General features: G+C 43.8%; 1 protein-coding gene across 1 annotated transcript in view; it reads left to right on the top strand.

Annotated features, from left to right (window-relative positions):
- PCCB (propionyl-CoA carboxylase beta subunit) overlaps window positions 15,892-17,219 on the top strand; it is a 96,078-nt gene continuing 94,750 nt past the window's right edge. Inside the window, exon 1 of the mRNA XM_005675535.3 lies at window positions 15,892-16,117. Within this exon, the coding sequence (XP_005675592.2) occupies window positions 15,935-16,117 (183 nt within the window). The 5' untranslated portion in view covers window positions 15,892-15,934. The remainder of the gene's footprint in view (window positions 16,118-17,219) is intronic.

Below are 17,219 nucleotides of genomic sequence, written 5' to 3'. Positions count from 1 at the left end.
GGAAGCAGGAGGGAGGAAGATAGAGAACTAGTTAGGGAAGAAGAATCACTAAGAATCACAAGCCTCTTTTGATTGAGAAAGACAAAGACCGTTAGGGTAGAGGGGCCAGGGCAGCATATTCATTCGTGGCAGGAACAACATAAATGAATCCAGTCAGAGCTAAGATTCCAAAGTGAAGACTGCTAATGAAATAGTTTCTGCAACCCAGGGAACCAGAGATTTCACTGGTAACAGGTAGAAACTGATAAAAGCCATAAATTAGGGACAAAAAGCAGATGGGAGTTTGGCAAAAGAAGAGGTTGCTTGGTGTTTGAAAGTGGATGTATTAGATTTGGACATGCAGAGATAGGGTTGAAGAGAACAGCAAGGAGCAGCAAGAATCTGCAGTGACCTAGTGCAGTGTTGGGAATGATGTCCCCCCAAATGATACATCCAAGCCCTAACCCCCAGCACCTGTGAATGTGACCTTATTTAGAAATAGACCCTTACATATGTAATCTTGTGCATGATCTCAAGATGAGGTCATTCTGGATTTAGAGAGCGTGCATGCATGCTGAGTCCCTTCAGTTGTGTCTGACTCTTCGCAACCCTATGAACTATAGCCTGTTAGGCTCCTCTGTCCATAGATTCTCCAGGCAAGAATACTGGAATAGGTTGCCTTGCCCTCCTCCAAGAGATCTTCTTGACCCAGAGATCAAAGCCACGTCTCTTAATGTCTCCTGCATTGGCAGGTGGGTTCTTTACCACCAGTGCCACCTGAGAACCCTTCCTGGATTTAGGGTGGGCCCTCAATCCAATGACTGGTGTCCTAACAAAGAAAGGAAGAGGGAGAGCACAGAGGAGGAGACCCAGAGAAGAAGACCACGTATGTGAGGATGGAGATAAGAGTGGTGCTACCATAATCTTAGGAATATTAGGAATCACCAGAATCTGGAAGAGACAAGAAAGGAGTCTCCTCAAAAGCCTTTGAAGGCAGATTCTCCCTGCCAACACCTGATTTTGGTCTCTTGTCCTCCAGAACTGAGAGATAATAAATTTCTATTCTTTTAAGACACTAGTTTTGTGGTAATTGGTTCCAGCAACTCTAGGAAACTAATAAGCCTGGTATGATTTTTTTTTTTTTTTACTTCTTCCAGCAACTGTGGGCAGTCTGTGAGCAGAATCAGCATGATCTAGAAGAAGTGGTGACCCAGGGTTAGGCCTTGGCATGGTGATCTTGATGGAAAGGGGTCAAGAGAGGGCAGTGCTAGAGTAGGCAGAGTTTAAATAGTTATACTGCGGGAATTAAAAGAGGTTATATGGGGATTTTTCTGGTGGTCCAGTGGTTAAGAATCCGTCTTCCAATGCAGGGGATGCAGTTTGATCCCTGGTTCAGGAACTAAGATCTCACGTGCCACAGGGCAACTAAGTTCACGTGCCACAATGAAAGATCCCTCCTGCTGCAACGAAGACCTGACTCAGCCAATAAATAAGTACTACTGGACTGTCCTGGTGGCGCAGTGGATAGGAATCTTCCTGCCAATGCAGGAGATATGGGTTCAATCCCTGGTCCAGGAAGATTCCACATATCTCAGAGCAACTAAGCCCCTGCACCACAACTACTGAGCTCTAGAGGCTGTGCCCTGCAACAAAAGAGGCCACCACAAGGAGAAGCCCGTGCACTCAGTGAAGAGTAGCCCCACTTGTCAAAACTAGAGAAAGCAGGAGCAAAATAACAAAGACTGACCACAGCCAAAACCAAAAATAAATAAATAAATACTCCTGCTATGTCATCTTCATTAAAAAAAAAAAAAGAAAGGGCGGGGAAAGGTGGGGGATTATACTGAGGGCATGGACCAGATTCAATATGAAGAAAGGGTGTTGGAAAGGAGGACAAATAGTGGTAGAGAGAACCTCTGGGTTCTAGGACCTGGAAGTGGAGCAGTTCTAGGTGATTAGAAGCCCCAGCATGTGGGTGGCTGAAGTGGAAGACAGCTGAAGGCCCTTCTAGTTAGGAAAGCTGAGGCACTCTCAGGCCAGATAATCAGAGGATATCAGTATAAAGATTGAATGAACTCGTTCATAATTGTGGTGGAAGAAAGATGTGAAGGTTAATTTGATGTGTCAGCCTAACTAAGTTTAGGCTAAGGGATGTCCAAATAACTGGTAAACATTATTTCTGGATGTGTCTGTGAGGGTGTCTCTAGAAGAAATTTGTATTTGAGCATACTGGGTAAAAAGGATCATCATCACAAATGTGGATGGGCATCATTCAATCGACCAGGACAAAAAGGCAGAGGAAGGCCAAATGTCTCTGCTTGAGCTGAGACATCCATTTATTTCCTGCACTTGAACACCTGTATTCCTGATGGCTTTGGGGCTCAGATGGAGATTTACATCATTAACTCTTCAGCCTTCTTTTCTCAGAATTTTCAACTCAGACTGAATAGCACAACAGGCTTTCTTTTTAAAAAATAAATAATTAAATAATATTTAGTGTTGCAGCTGCCGCGCATGCTTTGCTGGAGCGGCCATGAAGAGATACCCCAAGTCCAAGGTAAGAGAAAACCAAGTAAGACGGTAGGCGCTGAGAGAGGGGATGAGAGGGCAGACAGACCAAAACCACAATCAGAGACAACTAGCCCATCTGATCACATGGACCAGCCTTGTCTAACTCAATGAAACTAAGCCATGCCATGTGGGACCACCCAAGACGGACGGGTCATGGTGGAGAGGTCTGACAGAATGTGGTCCACTGGAGAAGGGAATGGCAAACCACTTCAGTATTCTTGCCTTGAGAACACCATGAACAGTATGAAAAGGCAAAATGATAGGACACTGAAAGATGAACTTCCCAGGTCAGTAGGTGCCCAATATGCTACTGGAGATCAGTGGAGAAATAACTCCAGAAAGAATGAAGGGGTGGAGCCAAAGCAAAAACAACACCCAGTTGCAGATGGGACTGGTGATAGGAGCAAGATTTGACGCTGTAAAGAGCAATATTTCATAGGAACCTGGAATGTTAGATCCATGAATCAAGGCAAATTGGAAGTGGTCAAACAGGAGATAGCAAAAGCGAACATCAACATTCTAGGAATCGGAGAACTAAAATCGACTGGAATGGGTGAATTTAACTCAGATGACCATTATATCTACTACTGTGGGCAGGAATCCCTTAGAAGAAATGGAGTAGCCATCATAGTCAACAAATGAGTCTGAAATGAAGTACTTGGATGCAATCTCAAAAATGACAGAATGATCTCTGTTCGTTTCCAAGGCAAACCATTCAATATCATGGTAATCCAAGTCTATGCCCCAACCAGCAAAGCTGAAGAAGCTGAAGTTGAACGGTTCTATGAAGACGTACAAGACCTTCTAGAACTAACACCCAAAAAAGATGTCCTTTTCATTATACGGGACTGGAATGAAAAAGTAGGGAGTCAAGAAACACCTGGAGTAACAGGCACATTTGGCCTTGGAGTACAGAATGAAGCAGGACAAAGGCTAACTGAGTTCTGCCAAGAGAATGCAATGGTCATAGCAGACATCCTCTACCAACAGCACAAGAGAAGACTCTACACATGGACATCACCAGGTGGTCAACGCCGAAATCAGATCGATTATATCCTTTGCAGCCAAAGATGGAGAAGTTCTATACAGGCAGCAAAAACAAGACAAGGAGCTGACTGTGGCTCAGATCATGAACTTCTTATTGCCAAATTCACAGACTTAAATTGAAGAAAGTAGGGAAAACCACTAGACCATTCAGGTACGACCTAAATCAAATCCCTTATGATTATACAGTGGAAGTGAGAAATAGATTTAAGGGACTAGATCTGATAGACACAGTGCCTGATGAACTATGGATGAAGGTTCGAGACATTCTATAGGAGACAGGGATCAAGACCATCTCAAAGAAAGAGAAATACAAAAAGCAAAATGGCTGTCTGAGGAGGCCTTACCCATAGCTGTGAAACGAAGAGAAGTGAAAAGCAAAGGAAAGAAGGAAAGATATACCCATTTGAATGCAGAGTTCCAAAGAATAGCAAGGAGAGATAGGAAAGCCATCCTCAGCAATCAGTGCAAAGAAATGGAGGAAAACAATAGAATGGGAAAGACTAGAGATCTCTTCAAGAAAATTAGAGATACCAAGGGAACATTTCATGCAAAGATGGGCTCAATAAAGGACAGAAATAATATGGACCTAACAGAAGCAGAAGATATTAAGAAGAAGTGGCAAGAATACACAGAAGAACTATACAAGAAAGATCTTCACGACCCAGATAATCAGGAAGGTGTGATCACTCACACTCACCTAGAGCCACACATCCTGGAATGTGATGTCAAGTGGGCCTTAGGAAGCATCACTAGGAACAAAGATAGTGGAGGTGATGGAATTCCAGTTGAGCTTTTTCAAATCTGAAAAGATGATGCTGTAATAGTGCTGCACTCAATAGGTCAGCAAATTTGGAGAACTCAGCAGTGGCCACAGGACTGAAAAGGCTAGTTTTCATTCTAGTCCCAAAGAAATGTAACGCCAAAGAATGCTCAAACTACCGCACAATTGCACTTATCTCACACTGTAGTAAAGTAGTGCTCAAAATTCTCCAAGCCAGGCTTCAGCAATATGTGAACCACAAACTTCCAGATGTTCAAGCTGGTTTTAGAAAAGGCAGAGGAACCAGAGATTAAATTGCCAACATCCGCTGGATCATGGAAAAAGCAAGAGAGTTCCAGAAAAACATCTATTTCTGCTTTATTGACTATGCCAATGCCTTTGATTCTGTGGACCACAATAAGCTGTGGGAAATTCTGAAAGAGATGGGAATACCAGACCACCTGACCTGCCTCTTGAGAAACCTGTATACAGGTCAGGAAGCAACAGTTAGAACTGGACATGCAACAACAGACTGGTTCCAAATAGGAAAAGAAGTATGTCAAGGCTGTATATTGTCACCCTGCTTATTTAACTTATATGCAGAGTACATCATGAGAATCTCTGGGCTGGAGGATGCATTAGCTGGAATCAAGATTGCTGGGAGAAATATCAATATCTGAGAATATGCAGATAACAGCACCCTTATGGCAGAAAGTGAAGAGGAGCTAAAAAGCCTCTTGATGAAAGTGAAATAGGAGCGTGAAAAAGTTGGCCTAAAGCTCAACATTCAGAAAACGAAGATCATGGCATCCTGTCCCATACCTTCATGGCAAATAGATGGGGAAACAGTGGCTGACTTTATTTTTCTGGGCTCCTAAATCACTGTGGATGATGATTTCAGCCATGAATTTAAAAGATGCTTGCTCCTTGGAAAGAAAGTTATAACAAACCTAGACAGCACATTAAAAAGCAGAGACGTTACTTTGCCAACAAAAGTCCGTCTAGTCAGGGCTCTGGTTTTTCTAGTAGTCATGTATGGATGTGAGAGTTGGACTATAAAGAAGGCTGAACACCGAAGAATTGATGCTTTTGAACTGTGGTGTTGGAGAAGACTCTGGAGAGTCTCTTGGACTGCAAGGAGATCCAACCAGTCCATCCTAAAGGAGATTAGTCCTGGGTGTTCATTGGAGGGCCTGATGTTGAAGCTGAAACTCCAGTACTTTGCCACCTGATGCAGAGAGCTGACTCATTTGAAACGACCCTGATGCTGGGAAAGATTGAGGGCAGGAGGAGAAGGGGACGACAGAGGATGAGATGGTTGGATGGGATCACCGACACAATGGACATGGGTTTGGGTGAACTCCGGGAGTTGGTGATGGACAGGGAGGCCTGGCGTGCTGTGGTTCATGGGGTCGCAAAGAATTGGACACGACTGAGAGACTGAACTGAACTGAATATTGATAACATATGCAAATATGAAATAAACTATGAATATTACAATGCTTTCTTTGTTAATTAAAAATTTTAAACTGTAGCCTTTTTTAAAAAACTGTTTATTTTGTAATGATGTTCAGCTGATTAACAATGTTGTGATAGTTTCAGGTGAACGGCAAAGGGACTCAGCCATATGCATATATATGCATCCATTCTCTCCCAAACTCCCCTTCCATTCAGGCTGCCACATAACATTGAACAGACCTCCATGTGCTATACAGTAGATCCTTTTTGGTTGCTGCTGCTGCTGCTAAGTTGCTTCAGTCGTGTCTGACTCTGTGCAACCCTATAGACGGCAGCCCACCAGGCTCCCCCGTCCCTGGGATTCTCCAGGCAAGAACACTGGAGTGGGTTGCCATTTCCTTCTCCAGTGCATGAAAGTGAGAAGTGAAAGGGAAGTCGCTCAGTCGTGTCCGACTCTTAGCGACCCCATGGACTGCAGCCTACCAGGCTCCTCTGTCCATGGGATTTTCCAGGCAAGTGTACTGGAGTGGGGTACCATTGCCTTTTCCGCCTTTTTGGTTATCCATTCAAAATATAGCAGTGTATACATTCCACTCCCAATTTCCTAATTATCCCTTCCCCTCATCAACCATATTAGTTCATTCTCTAAGTCTCTGAGTCTCTTTCTGTTTTGTAAGTTCATTTATATAATTTCTTTTTAGATTCCATATATAGTAGATGTCATATGGTAGTTCTCCTTCTCTGTTTGACTTTACTTCACTTAGTATGACAGTCTCTAGGTCCATTCATGTTGCTGAAAATGCCTGTTTTTAATTGAGGTGTAATTGACATATAACATTATATTAGTTTTAGGTATACAATGTAATGATTCTATATTTGTATACATTGAGGAATGGTCACCACAAGTCTAGTTAACCTGACACTATACATAGGTATACATTTTTTTCCTTGTGATGAGAACTTTTAAGATCTATTCTCTTAGCAACTTTCAAATAAGAAATATAGTATTATTAACTATAGTCACTAACCTGTACATTACATTCCCCATGACATATTTAGTACTGGAAGTTTGTACCGGCTCTGGCAACCACTAATCTGAGCACTTAAATTCCATGTATGAGTGAGATCATACAGTATTTGTCTTCCTCTGCCTGACTTATTTCACTTAGCATAATACCCTCAAGGTTCACCCATGATGTCACAAAGGGCAAGATTTCATTTTTCCTCATGGTTGAATAATATTCATATGATATTATTTACCCACTCATCCATTGGTGGACACAGGCAGTTTCCATGTCTTGGCTATTGTAAATAAAGCTGCTGTGAACACGGTGGTACATATACCTTTTAAAATTCGTGTTCTCATTTTCTTTGGACAAATACCCAGAAGTGGATTGCTAGATCATATGATAGTTCTGTTTTTAGTTTTTTGAGGGACCTCCATAATATTTTCCATAATGGCTGTATCAAGTTACATTTGTACCAACAGTAAACAAGTGTTCCCTTTTCTCCCACATCATCACTAACACTTGTTATTGCTTGACTTTTGGTAATAGCCATTTTAACAGGTGTGAGACTAACACCTCATTGTGGTTTTGAATGGCATTTCCCTGATGATGAGTGATATTGAACATCTTTTCATGTACTCATTAGCCATTTTCTTTGAAAAGATGTCTATTCAGATCCTCTGTCCATTTTTAAATAAGATCATTATTATTTTATTATTGAGTATAGTTAGTTTATAATATGTGTAATTTGTGCTATATAGCAAAGTGACTTAGTTATATATATTATTTTCCATTATAAATTATCACAGAATAGTGAATATAATTCCCTGTGCTATACAGTAGGACCTTTTTGTTTATCCATCCTATATATAATAGTTTGCATCTGCTAATTTCAAACTCTCAATCCTTCCCTACCCCACCCCCACCTTTGGGAACCACAAGTCTGTTTTCTATATTTGTGGGTTTGTTTAGTAGATATGTTCATTTGGGTCATAACGGATCTATTTTAAAATTTTAATTAATTTATTTTTGGCTGTGCTGGGTCTTTGTTGGGGTGCACGTGCTTTCTCTAGTTGCAGCAAGCAGGGGCTACTTTTCACTGTGGTGCACAGGCTTCTCATTGTGGTAGCTTCTCTTGTTTCAGAGCAAAGGCTTAGGGCACGTGGGCTTCAGTAGTTGCTGCATGGGTGCTCAGTAGCTGTGACTTGTAGGTCCTAGAGCATGGCCTCAGTAGTTGTGGCACAAGGGCTTAGTTGTGCCACAGCATGTGGAATCTTCCCAAACCAGGGATCAAACTTGTGTCCCCTGCATTGATAGGTGGATTCTTATCCACTGCAGCACCAGAGAAGTCCTTGTGCCATAGTTTAGATTCCACATATAAGTGATATCACATGGTATTTGTCTTTCTCTTTCCCACTTATTTACTATAATAATTTCTAGGTTTGTCCTTATAACTGTAAAGGGTATAATTTCATCCTTTTTAATGACTAATCAAAAAGTCCACTGTCCACATATTCTCTTTCCATTCATCTGTTACTAAATATCTTGGTTGTCTCCACGTCTTGGCTGTTATAAATAGTGCTCCTATGAACATAGAGGTACATGCATATTTTTATAGTTTTGTCTGGGTATACGCCCAGGAGTGGGATTGTGGGGTCATATGGCAACTCTATTTTTAATTTTTTGAGGAACCTCCAAACTGTTCTCCATAGTGACTGCAATAACTTACATTTCCATCAACAGTGTGATTGCTATTTGTAGACTTTTTAATGATGGCCATTCTGACTGATATGAGGTAGTAGCTCACAGTTGTTTTGTGGCAGTTCTTATAAAAAACCTCTCTGTGTGTCTTTCTCTGTCTCTATCTATTGCCCAATAGTTCTATTTCTTTGGAGAACCCTAATCCTGACTACTATAGTAGGGAAGAGGGAAAATGTGAGCCTGACATAGACATTGTAAGAGAAGGCAGAGGAGGTATGTTGTGGAGGTCAGGGAATGCTGAAAGGTGGTATCAACAGATGGCAAAAACTTCAAAAGAAGAGCAGCTCATCAAACGGCCTCTGGAAAAAAGGATAAGCCAGTTCTGTTCATTTCCCACAGAGCCCAAGGAGTCAGAAAAGATGAAGATTTTCCAAGATGACTTGAAAAATGTGTGGACTGGGGAAAACCAGGTTCCATATCTTAATAACAGTTTTAACTGGAATTTAAACCAGGGCTCTTGTGACCCAGTCTCAGTAGTCAAAGAAACATGGTCTAGACAAAAACAAAAAGTGAATTTAAAGTACTTTCCCCCTTCACTTAAAAAATAGAACACTGAGGGATAAGTGCATTCATAATGGACAAGAAACATTTAAAAAATCCTCTCTCCCCACATGGATGGCAGCTGCTGTCCAAAATTTCCTCTAACACCCTTTCGACCTACCTTCCCTAAGGTGAGAATTACACTAATCCTAACTGACAGAGAGCCCCTGGCTTCATTGCTTAATTAACTGCTGAAATTGCCCTGAGGCCATGCCTCTCACAGTCTCTTAAAATGGCACATTACTCTAAAAATCTCCTAGTTACCCTTCTTCCTTCTCTTCCTCTTTGACTGGGGGTCAGACTGAACTGCAATCTGACTGATGGGTCTTCCAGCTTCTCCCAAGTGCTGTCCCATTTTCTCTTATAGGCAACTACCCTAATTGATTTCTTACATGTTTAATTCCTTTCTTGGCAGCTGCTTTTCTGAAGATTCTGACTAACCCACTCCCCTAAATATGCCACTTCTTCCAAATTTACTCCTTCCATTTCACCCATCTTTGCTGACAGTGGTCACTGATAAGCACAGAATGGCCAAATCAAGGTGACTCCTGTCTTGAAGTGAAGAAATAACTCAAACATAGCCCAGAGCATATGAGGATTCCAAAGGGCAATTGTTGAGTACTTAAATCTTCCTCCTCCTCCCACCCCCCTAGGCTTACATCTGAAATAGCAGAAATAACATGATAGATCTTCAGAATTCTGTACAGTATTGAGTAGCCAAGGTGGGTTACTAGAACAGTGACGAGGAAGACTGGGAGGAGAAAGAAAGGGAGGGAAAGAGAACTACCTGGACAGGGCTCTTAACAACTCTTAATAGTTGTTTATGGATCCTTCCTGTGCTGTGCTTTCTGTTAAACACAGGTTGCTGCTGCTGCTACTGCTGCTGCTACTGCTGCTGCTAAATTGCTTCAGTCGTGTCCGACTCTGTGCGACCCCATAGACGGCAGCTCACCAGGCTCCCCCATCCCTGGGATTCTCAAGGCAAGAACACTGGGGTGGGTTGCCATTTCCTTCTCCAATGCATGAAAGTGAAAAGTGAAAGTGAAGTTGCTCAGTTGCAACCCCATGGACTGCAGCCTACCAGACTTCTCCGTCCATGGGATTTTCCCAGGCAAGAGTACTGGAGTGGGGTGCCATTGCCTTCTCTGAAACACAGATTACTCAAAGTTAAATAAGAAAAACAAACTTCCTTGCTGCCAGAGGGACCAATAGTCTCCCTAACTCAGGTAGAGGGAGGGTCAGGGTAGACTGCCTGAGGAGATGATACCTGAGCAGAGCCTGGAAAGATGAAGAGGTCTAGGAGAAAACCCTCTTGAAACACATGCTACTGCCTAAAGCTCAATTCAATTCCACAAATACATTCTGAAGGCCTCCTTTGTTTTAGGTCTTCTTCTAGGTGCAGTGGCCACAGTGGTGAGCAAGCTGACATGGTCCCTGCTCTCTGGCCTGGGAATCTCACTGGGAAGAGAGCTAAACACAGAGTGAAATGTTAACACAGTGTGAAATGAGCCATAGGAGAGGGATCTGCAAAGCACCTTAGGACAAAGGTGTCCTAATGCCCCAAGCCACATCAAGTCCCAGTTTCAGAATATTGCGAAGTTCTCCACACCATAATTTACCACCATTCTCCCTAAAGCTGGGGACACAATCACGTGTATGAATCTGGACAGGCCATTACTCCTGGAATGCAGTTACCTTCTTAGAGATAACTCTCCTTGACACACTCAGCCTTGCCCAAATTCTTCCCTGTGCTACCAGGCCGGTCCTTAGTCTACCTCTCTAGGTTGGCTGTGCATGCACGCTCAGCTGTGTGCTCAGCATGTCCAGCTCTTCTCGACCCCCAAGGACTGCAGCCCACCAGATTCCTCCCTTCATGGAATTTTCCAGTCCAGAATACTGCAGCAGGTTACCATTTCCTCCAGGGGATCTTTCTGACCCAGGGATCGAATCTGTGTCTCTTGTGTCTCCTGCATTGGCAAGTGGATTCTTTACCACCGTGCCACCCAGGAGGGACCCAAATGCAGGGCCAAGAACATCTATTAATACTATGGAGTCAGAGAGCTGCAGGTGGGCTTTGCCCAGTCATATGACTTCAGGCCTAAAATCCTCAGCTTCCCTGCATATCTAGGTGAACAATTCTACTCCAGGAAAGTAGTAAGTACAGATGGTTTGTTCTTGGTAGATAGCAACTGCTCAAAAACATTTGCTGAATAGAACTGTATTAACACTGAACTGAACTGAACTGAACACTGAAGTCTCAGGCCAGAGATTGGACTTTATGAATGCCCTGGCTGTGAGCTCAGTGGGATTAATGATCAACTTTAGCAGTTTCCTGTGGTGAAGAATATAAAATGTACACCTTATTCTTTCCCTTGAAGAGCTGACTGTTAGCTGGGGAAACATACAAGCTTCCAACAGTTCAGTTCTAAAGCCCTAGATGAGTGGTTCTCAAACTCAGAGCAAGTACCAAACTCACCTAGAGGTCATCTGTTGAAACAAATTGCTGGCCAAACCCCCAGAATTCCTGATTCAGTAAGTCTGGGATGGAATCTGAGAATTTGAAGGTTTGCATTTCCCTACTGGCCTTCAGGTGATGCTGACGCCAGGTGGTCAATAAGTCGTACATAATACAACTCTGTGTTTGAATCCTGGTTCCATTTCTGTAGTCCTCGCTGGATCAAATCACTTTCCCTCTTTTAATTTGTCTCACCAGTAAAATCAGGATAATAGTTAATACAGAAAATTCTTAGAGTGACACTTGGTACAGTGTTCCATAAAGCTAATTATTGTTGTTGTTCAGCCACTCAGTTGTGTCCAACTCTTTGTGACTGCATGGACTGCAGCACACCAGGCTTCCGTGTCCCCCATCATCTCCTGCAGTTTGCCCGTTCATGTTCATTGCATTGGTGATGCTGTCCAGCTATCTTGTCCTCTGACACCTTCTTCTCCTTCTGCCCTCAATTTTTTCCAATATCAGGGACTTTTCCAATGAGTCATCTCTTTGCATTAGATGACCAAAATACTGGAGCTTCAGCTTCAGCATCAGTCCTTCCAGTTAATATTCAGGGTTGATCTCCCTTAAGATTCACTGGTTTGATCTCCTTCCTGTCAAAGGCACTTTCAGTAGGTTTCTCCAGCAGCACAATTCCAGGCATCAATTCTTTGGCCTTCTGCCTTCTTTATGGTCCAGCTCTCACAAAAACTGACCACTGGCAAGGCCATCAGTTCAGTTCAGTCGCTCAGTTGTGTCCGACTCTCTGCGACCCCATGAATTGCAGCACGCCAGGCCTCCCTGTCCATCAACAACTCCCGGAGTTCACTCAGACTCATGTCCATCGAGTCAGTGATGCCATCCAGCCATCTCATCCTCTGTTGTCCCTTCACATCCTGCCCCCAATTGCTCCCAGCATCAGAGTCTTTTCGATTGAGTCAATTCTTCACATGAGGTGGCCAAAGTACTGGAGTTTCAGCTTTACCATCATTCCCTCCAAAGAAATCCCAGAGTTGATCTCCTTCAGAATGGACTAGTTGGATCTTCTTGCAGTCCAAGGGACTCTCAAGAGTCTTCTCCAACACCACAGTTCAAAAGCATCAATTCTTTTGATTGAAGAAAGAAGCAGCTTTCTTCACAGTCCAACTCTCACATCCATAAATGACCACAGGAAAAACCATAGCCTTGACTAGACGGACCTTAGTCGGCAAAGTAATGTCTCTGCTTTTGAATATGCTATCTAGGTTGGTCATAACTTTTCTTCCAAGGAGTAAGCGTCTTTTAATTTCATGGCAGCAATCACCATCTGCAGTGATTTTGGAGCCCGAAAAAATTAAGTCTGACACTGTTTCCACCCTTTCCCCATCTATTTCCCATGAAGTGATAGGACTAGATGCCATGATCTTCGTTTTCTGAATGTTGAGCTTTAAGCCAACTTTTTCACTCTCCTCTTTCACTCTCATCAAGAGGCTCTTTAGTTCCTCTTCACTTTCTGCCATAAGGGTGGTGTCATCTGCATATCTGAGGTTATTGATATTTCTCCCGGCAATCTTGATTCCAGCTTGTTCTTCCAGTCCAGTGTTTCTCATGATGTACTCTGCATATAAGTTAAATAAGCAGGGTGACAATATACAGCCTTGACATACTTCTTTCCCTATTTGGAACCAGTCCATTGTTCCATGTCCAGCTCTAACTGTTGCTTCCTGACCTGCATACAGGTTTCTCAAGAGGCAGGTCAGGTGGTCTGGTATTCCCATGTCTCTCAGAATTTTCCACAGTTTATTGTGATCCACACAGTCAAAGGCTTTGGCAGAGTCAATAAAGCAGAAATAGATGTTTTTCCAGAACTCTCTTGCTTTTTCCATGATCCAGCAGATGTTGGCAATTTGATCTCTGGTTCCTCTGCCTTTTCCAAAACCAGCTTGAACATCAGGAAGTTCACGGTTCACGTATTGCTGAAGTCTGGCTTGGAGAATTTTGAGCATTACTTCACTAGCGTGTGAGATGAGTGACATTGTGTGGTAGTTTGAGCATTCTTTGGCATTGCGTTTCTTTGGGATTGGAATGAAAACTGACCTTTTCCAGTCCTGTGGCCACTGCTCAGTTTTCCAAATTTGCTGGCATATTGAGTGCAGCACTTTCACAGCATCATCTTTCAGGATTTGAAATAGCTCAACTGGAATTCCATCACCTCCACTAGCTTTGTTTGTAGTGATGCTTTCTAAGGCCCACTTGACTTCACATTCCAGGATGTCTGGCTCTAGATGAGTGATCACACCATCGTGATTATCTGGGTCATGAAGATCCTTTTTGTTCAGTTATTCTGTGTATTTGCCATCCTCTTCTTAATATCTTCTGCTTCTGTTAGGGTCCATACCATTTCTGTCCTTTATCGAGCCCATCTTTGCATGAAATGTTCCCTTGGTATCTCCAATTCTCTTGAAGAGATCTCTAGTCTTTCCCTTTCTGTTCTTTTCCTCTATTTCTTTGCATTGATCGCTGAGGAAGGCTTTCTTATCTCTTCTTGCTATTCTTTGGAGCTCTGCATTCAGATGCTTATATCTTTCCTTTTCTCCTTTGCTTTTTGCTTCTCTTCTTTTCACAGCTATTTGTAAGGCCTCCCCAGACAGCCATTTTGCTTTTTTGCATTTCTTTTCCATGGGGATGGTCTTAGCCTTGACTATATGGACCTTTGTTGGCAGAGTAATGTCTCTGGTTTTCAATACAGTCTAGGTTTATCATCGATTTTCTGCCAAGAAACAATTGTCTTCTGATTTCAGGGCTGCAGTCACCATCAGCAGTGATTTTGCAGCCCAAGAAGAGGAAATCTGTCACTACTTCCACCTTTCCCCCTTCTATTTGCCATGAAGTAATGAGGCCAGCTGCCTTGATCTTAGTTTTTCTAACATTTAGTCTTAAGCCAGCTCTTTCACTCTCTTCCTTCACTGTGGTCAAGAAGCCCTTTAGTTCCTCTTCACTTTCTGCCATTAGAGTGGTATTATCCGCACATGTGAGGTTGTTGGTTTCTCCAGACTGTCTTGATTCCATCTTTAACTCACCCAGCCCAGCATTTAGTATGATATGCTCAGCATATAGGTTAAACAAGGTGACAGCAGACAGCCTTGTCATACTCTTTTCTTGATCTTGAATCAGTCAGTTGTTCCATACAGGGTTCTAACTGTTGCTTCTTGGCTCGCATACAGGTTTCTCAGGTCTGGTATTCCCGTATCTCTAAGAGCTTTCTACAGTTTGTCATGATCCACACAAAGATTTTAGTGTAGTCACTGAAACAGATAGATGTTTTTCTGAAATTTCCTTGATTTCTTTATAATCCAGCGAACGTTGGCAATTGATCTCTAGTTCCTCTTCCTTTTCTAAATCCAGCTTGGACAGCTGGAAGTTCTTGGTTGCTCTGTGGAGGACGCAACTAGCAGTCTGCTGCTGCTGCTGCTAAGTCGCTTTAGTCGTGTCTGACTCTGTGCAGCCCCATAGACAGCAGCCCACCAGGCTCCCCCGTCCCTGGAATTCTTCAGGCAAGAATACTGGAGTGGGTTGCCATTTCCTTCTCCAATGCATGAAAGTGAAAAGTCAAAGTGAAGTCGTTCAATCGTGTCTGGCTCTTAGCGACCTCATGGACTGCAGCCCACCAGGCTCCTCCGTCTATGGCACTTTACAGGCAAGAGTACTGGGAGTGGGGTGCCATTGTCTAGGTAGCCACAAAAAGCAAAGACTAAGTCCCTCTGTTGATCCACACAGTCAAAGGGTTCGGCATAGTCAATAAAGCAGAAATAGATGTTTTTCTGGTACTCAGTGCTAAATATTTATTGGAAGGACTGATGCTGAAGCTCAAACTCCAGTACTTTGGCCACCTGATGCAAAGCACTGACTCATTTGCAAAGACCCTGATGCTGGGAAACATTGAAGGTAGGAGATGGGGACGACAGAGTATTAAACGGCTGGATGGCATCACCTACTCAATGGACTTGAGTTTGAGTAAACTCACGGAATTGGTGATGGACAAGGAGGCCTGTGGTGCAGCAGTCCATGGGGTCGCAAAGAGTCAGACATGACTGAGCGACTGAACTGAACTGAAGTCCCTCTTCTGTGCAACCTGGAGGGCACAACACAGATTGATCCGTCCTACATGTCTTCTCAGGGTGACGCCCTAGCGCAGCCTCAGGACTCCAAGGCCTTTCTCCCAAAAGCCTTTGGTATTCCAGCCCTCGGGCTCCCTACGTCCCGCCCATGCTGCGCAGGCGCAGACACCACAGAGCGCCCACTTGATGCACATGCGCACTCTGGTTCGCTGCTAGAGCAAAAATGGCTGCAGCACTGCGCGTGGCGGTGGCCGGAGCCAGGCTCAGTGTTGTAGTGAGAAATCTCCGGGGCGCTGGGCGCAGCTTGTGCACCCAGCCCGTATCGGTTAACGAACGCATCGAGAACAAGCGGCAAGCTGCACTGCTGGGAGGAGGGCAGCGCCGCATTGACGCGCAGCATAAGCGAGTGAGTCGTGAGGGGGTCCAGGCCAGCCAGCCCGCCCCCAGCGGTCGCGACCTATCACAGCGAGCGCGGCTCGCTGCGTAAGAGGCCTCCCAGCCAATCGACGCGAGGTCTTGAGGGGCGGGGCGAGGCCGAGGATGTTCACCTTGTGAACCTGATGCCTTTCACTGGGCAGGTAAAACCAGGACAAGCACCATTGTGCTTTGTCACTGTCTGCTTTCTCTTTGAAATTTTAGACGAGCCTGGCTGGGCTCCAGCGGCTCACCAGTTAACTTTGGACAAGTTACTTATTCCCCCGGAGTCAGTTTATTCTTAACAGAAAATGGCAATAATTCTTCCCTCATAATCTTAGTGGAATAAGATAATGAAACAGCGATAGGCACGGAAAAAAAAATATCTTGCTCTTCTCATGCCTGGTTTAAGAGTGGTAGGAGCTTCTTGCTCCATTATGGAAGCAGGAAAATCAAGACATTTGGCAGGGGAAGTTACATGGGCAAACTTTCACCTGGGTAGGCTTGTGGTTTGTGTAGGAAACTGGTGGAAACTCTCCTCCCAATGCCAGCCGAAACTCTTGTGGGTCTCAGAGTACATCGACCTGCTTGCTGGGTAGGAAAGACACCCTACGAAGCAGGTGTTTGGGTTTTTTTTTTCTGGGGTGGCTTAGGTCAGTCTGGGTGTTTGGCTGAAGTGAACAGCTCAAGCACTGCCACCCACTGCCCTGGGTGCTTCTGTGGATCATTTTAGTAGCAGGGAAAAAAAAAAAAAAAAAACCACTGAGGCCCAGATCAGTGACCTGGGACTTGAGAGGAGGTTTGCCCACTGGGTCCTAGACACGTATGAGTCTGGATTGGTGTGGTGGAAGAGTTAAATAACCAACCTGGAAGGCACAAAAGTGAAATTCTTAGAGATGAAGGACAGTGAGGCATAAACTCACAAGCAGGGGGGTGTTGGGGTCTTCAGTGAGGAGATTTGCACCAGCCCTTTATTAAGTTTAAATTGAATGTTGATGTAGATGTTGTAAATACCCATTTGATAAGGGCCTGAAGATGACAGTTCCTTTTTGCCATTTGGGAGTGAGATGTAAATTTGGTTGATAGTGTGTGGT

Source organism: Capra hircus, chromosome 1 (genome assembly GCF_001704415.2).
Source record: "Capra hircus breed San Clemente chromosome 1, ASM170441v1, whole genome shotgun sequence".
NCBI lineage: Eukaryota > Metazoa > Chordata > Mammalia > Artiodactyla > Bovidae > Capra > Capra hircus.
The sequence above is the reverse complement of the archived record's forward strand: the minus strand, read 5'-3'. Positions and strand labels throughout refer to the sequence as shown.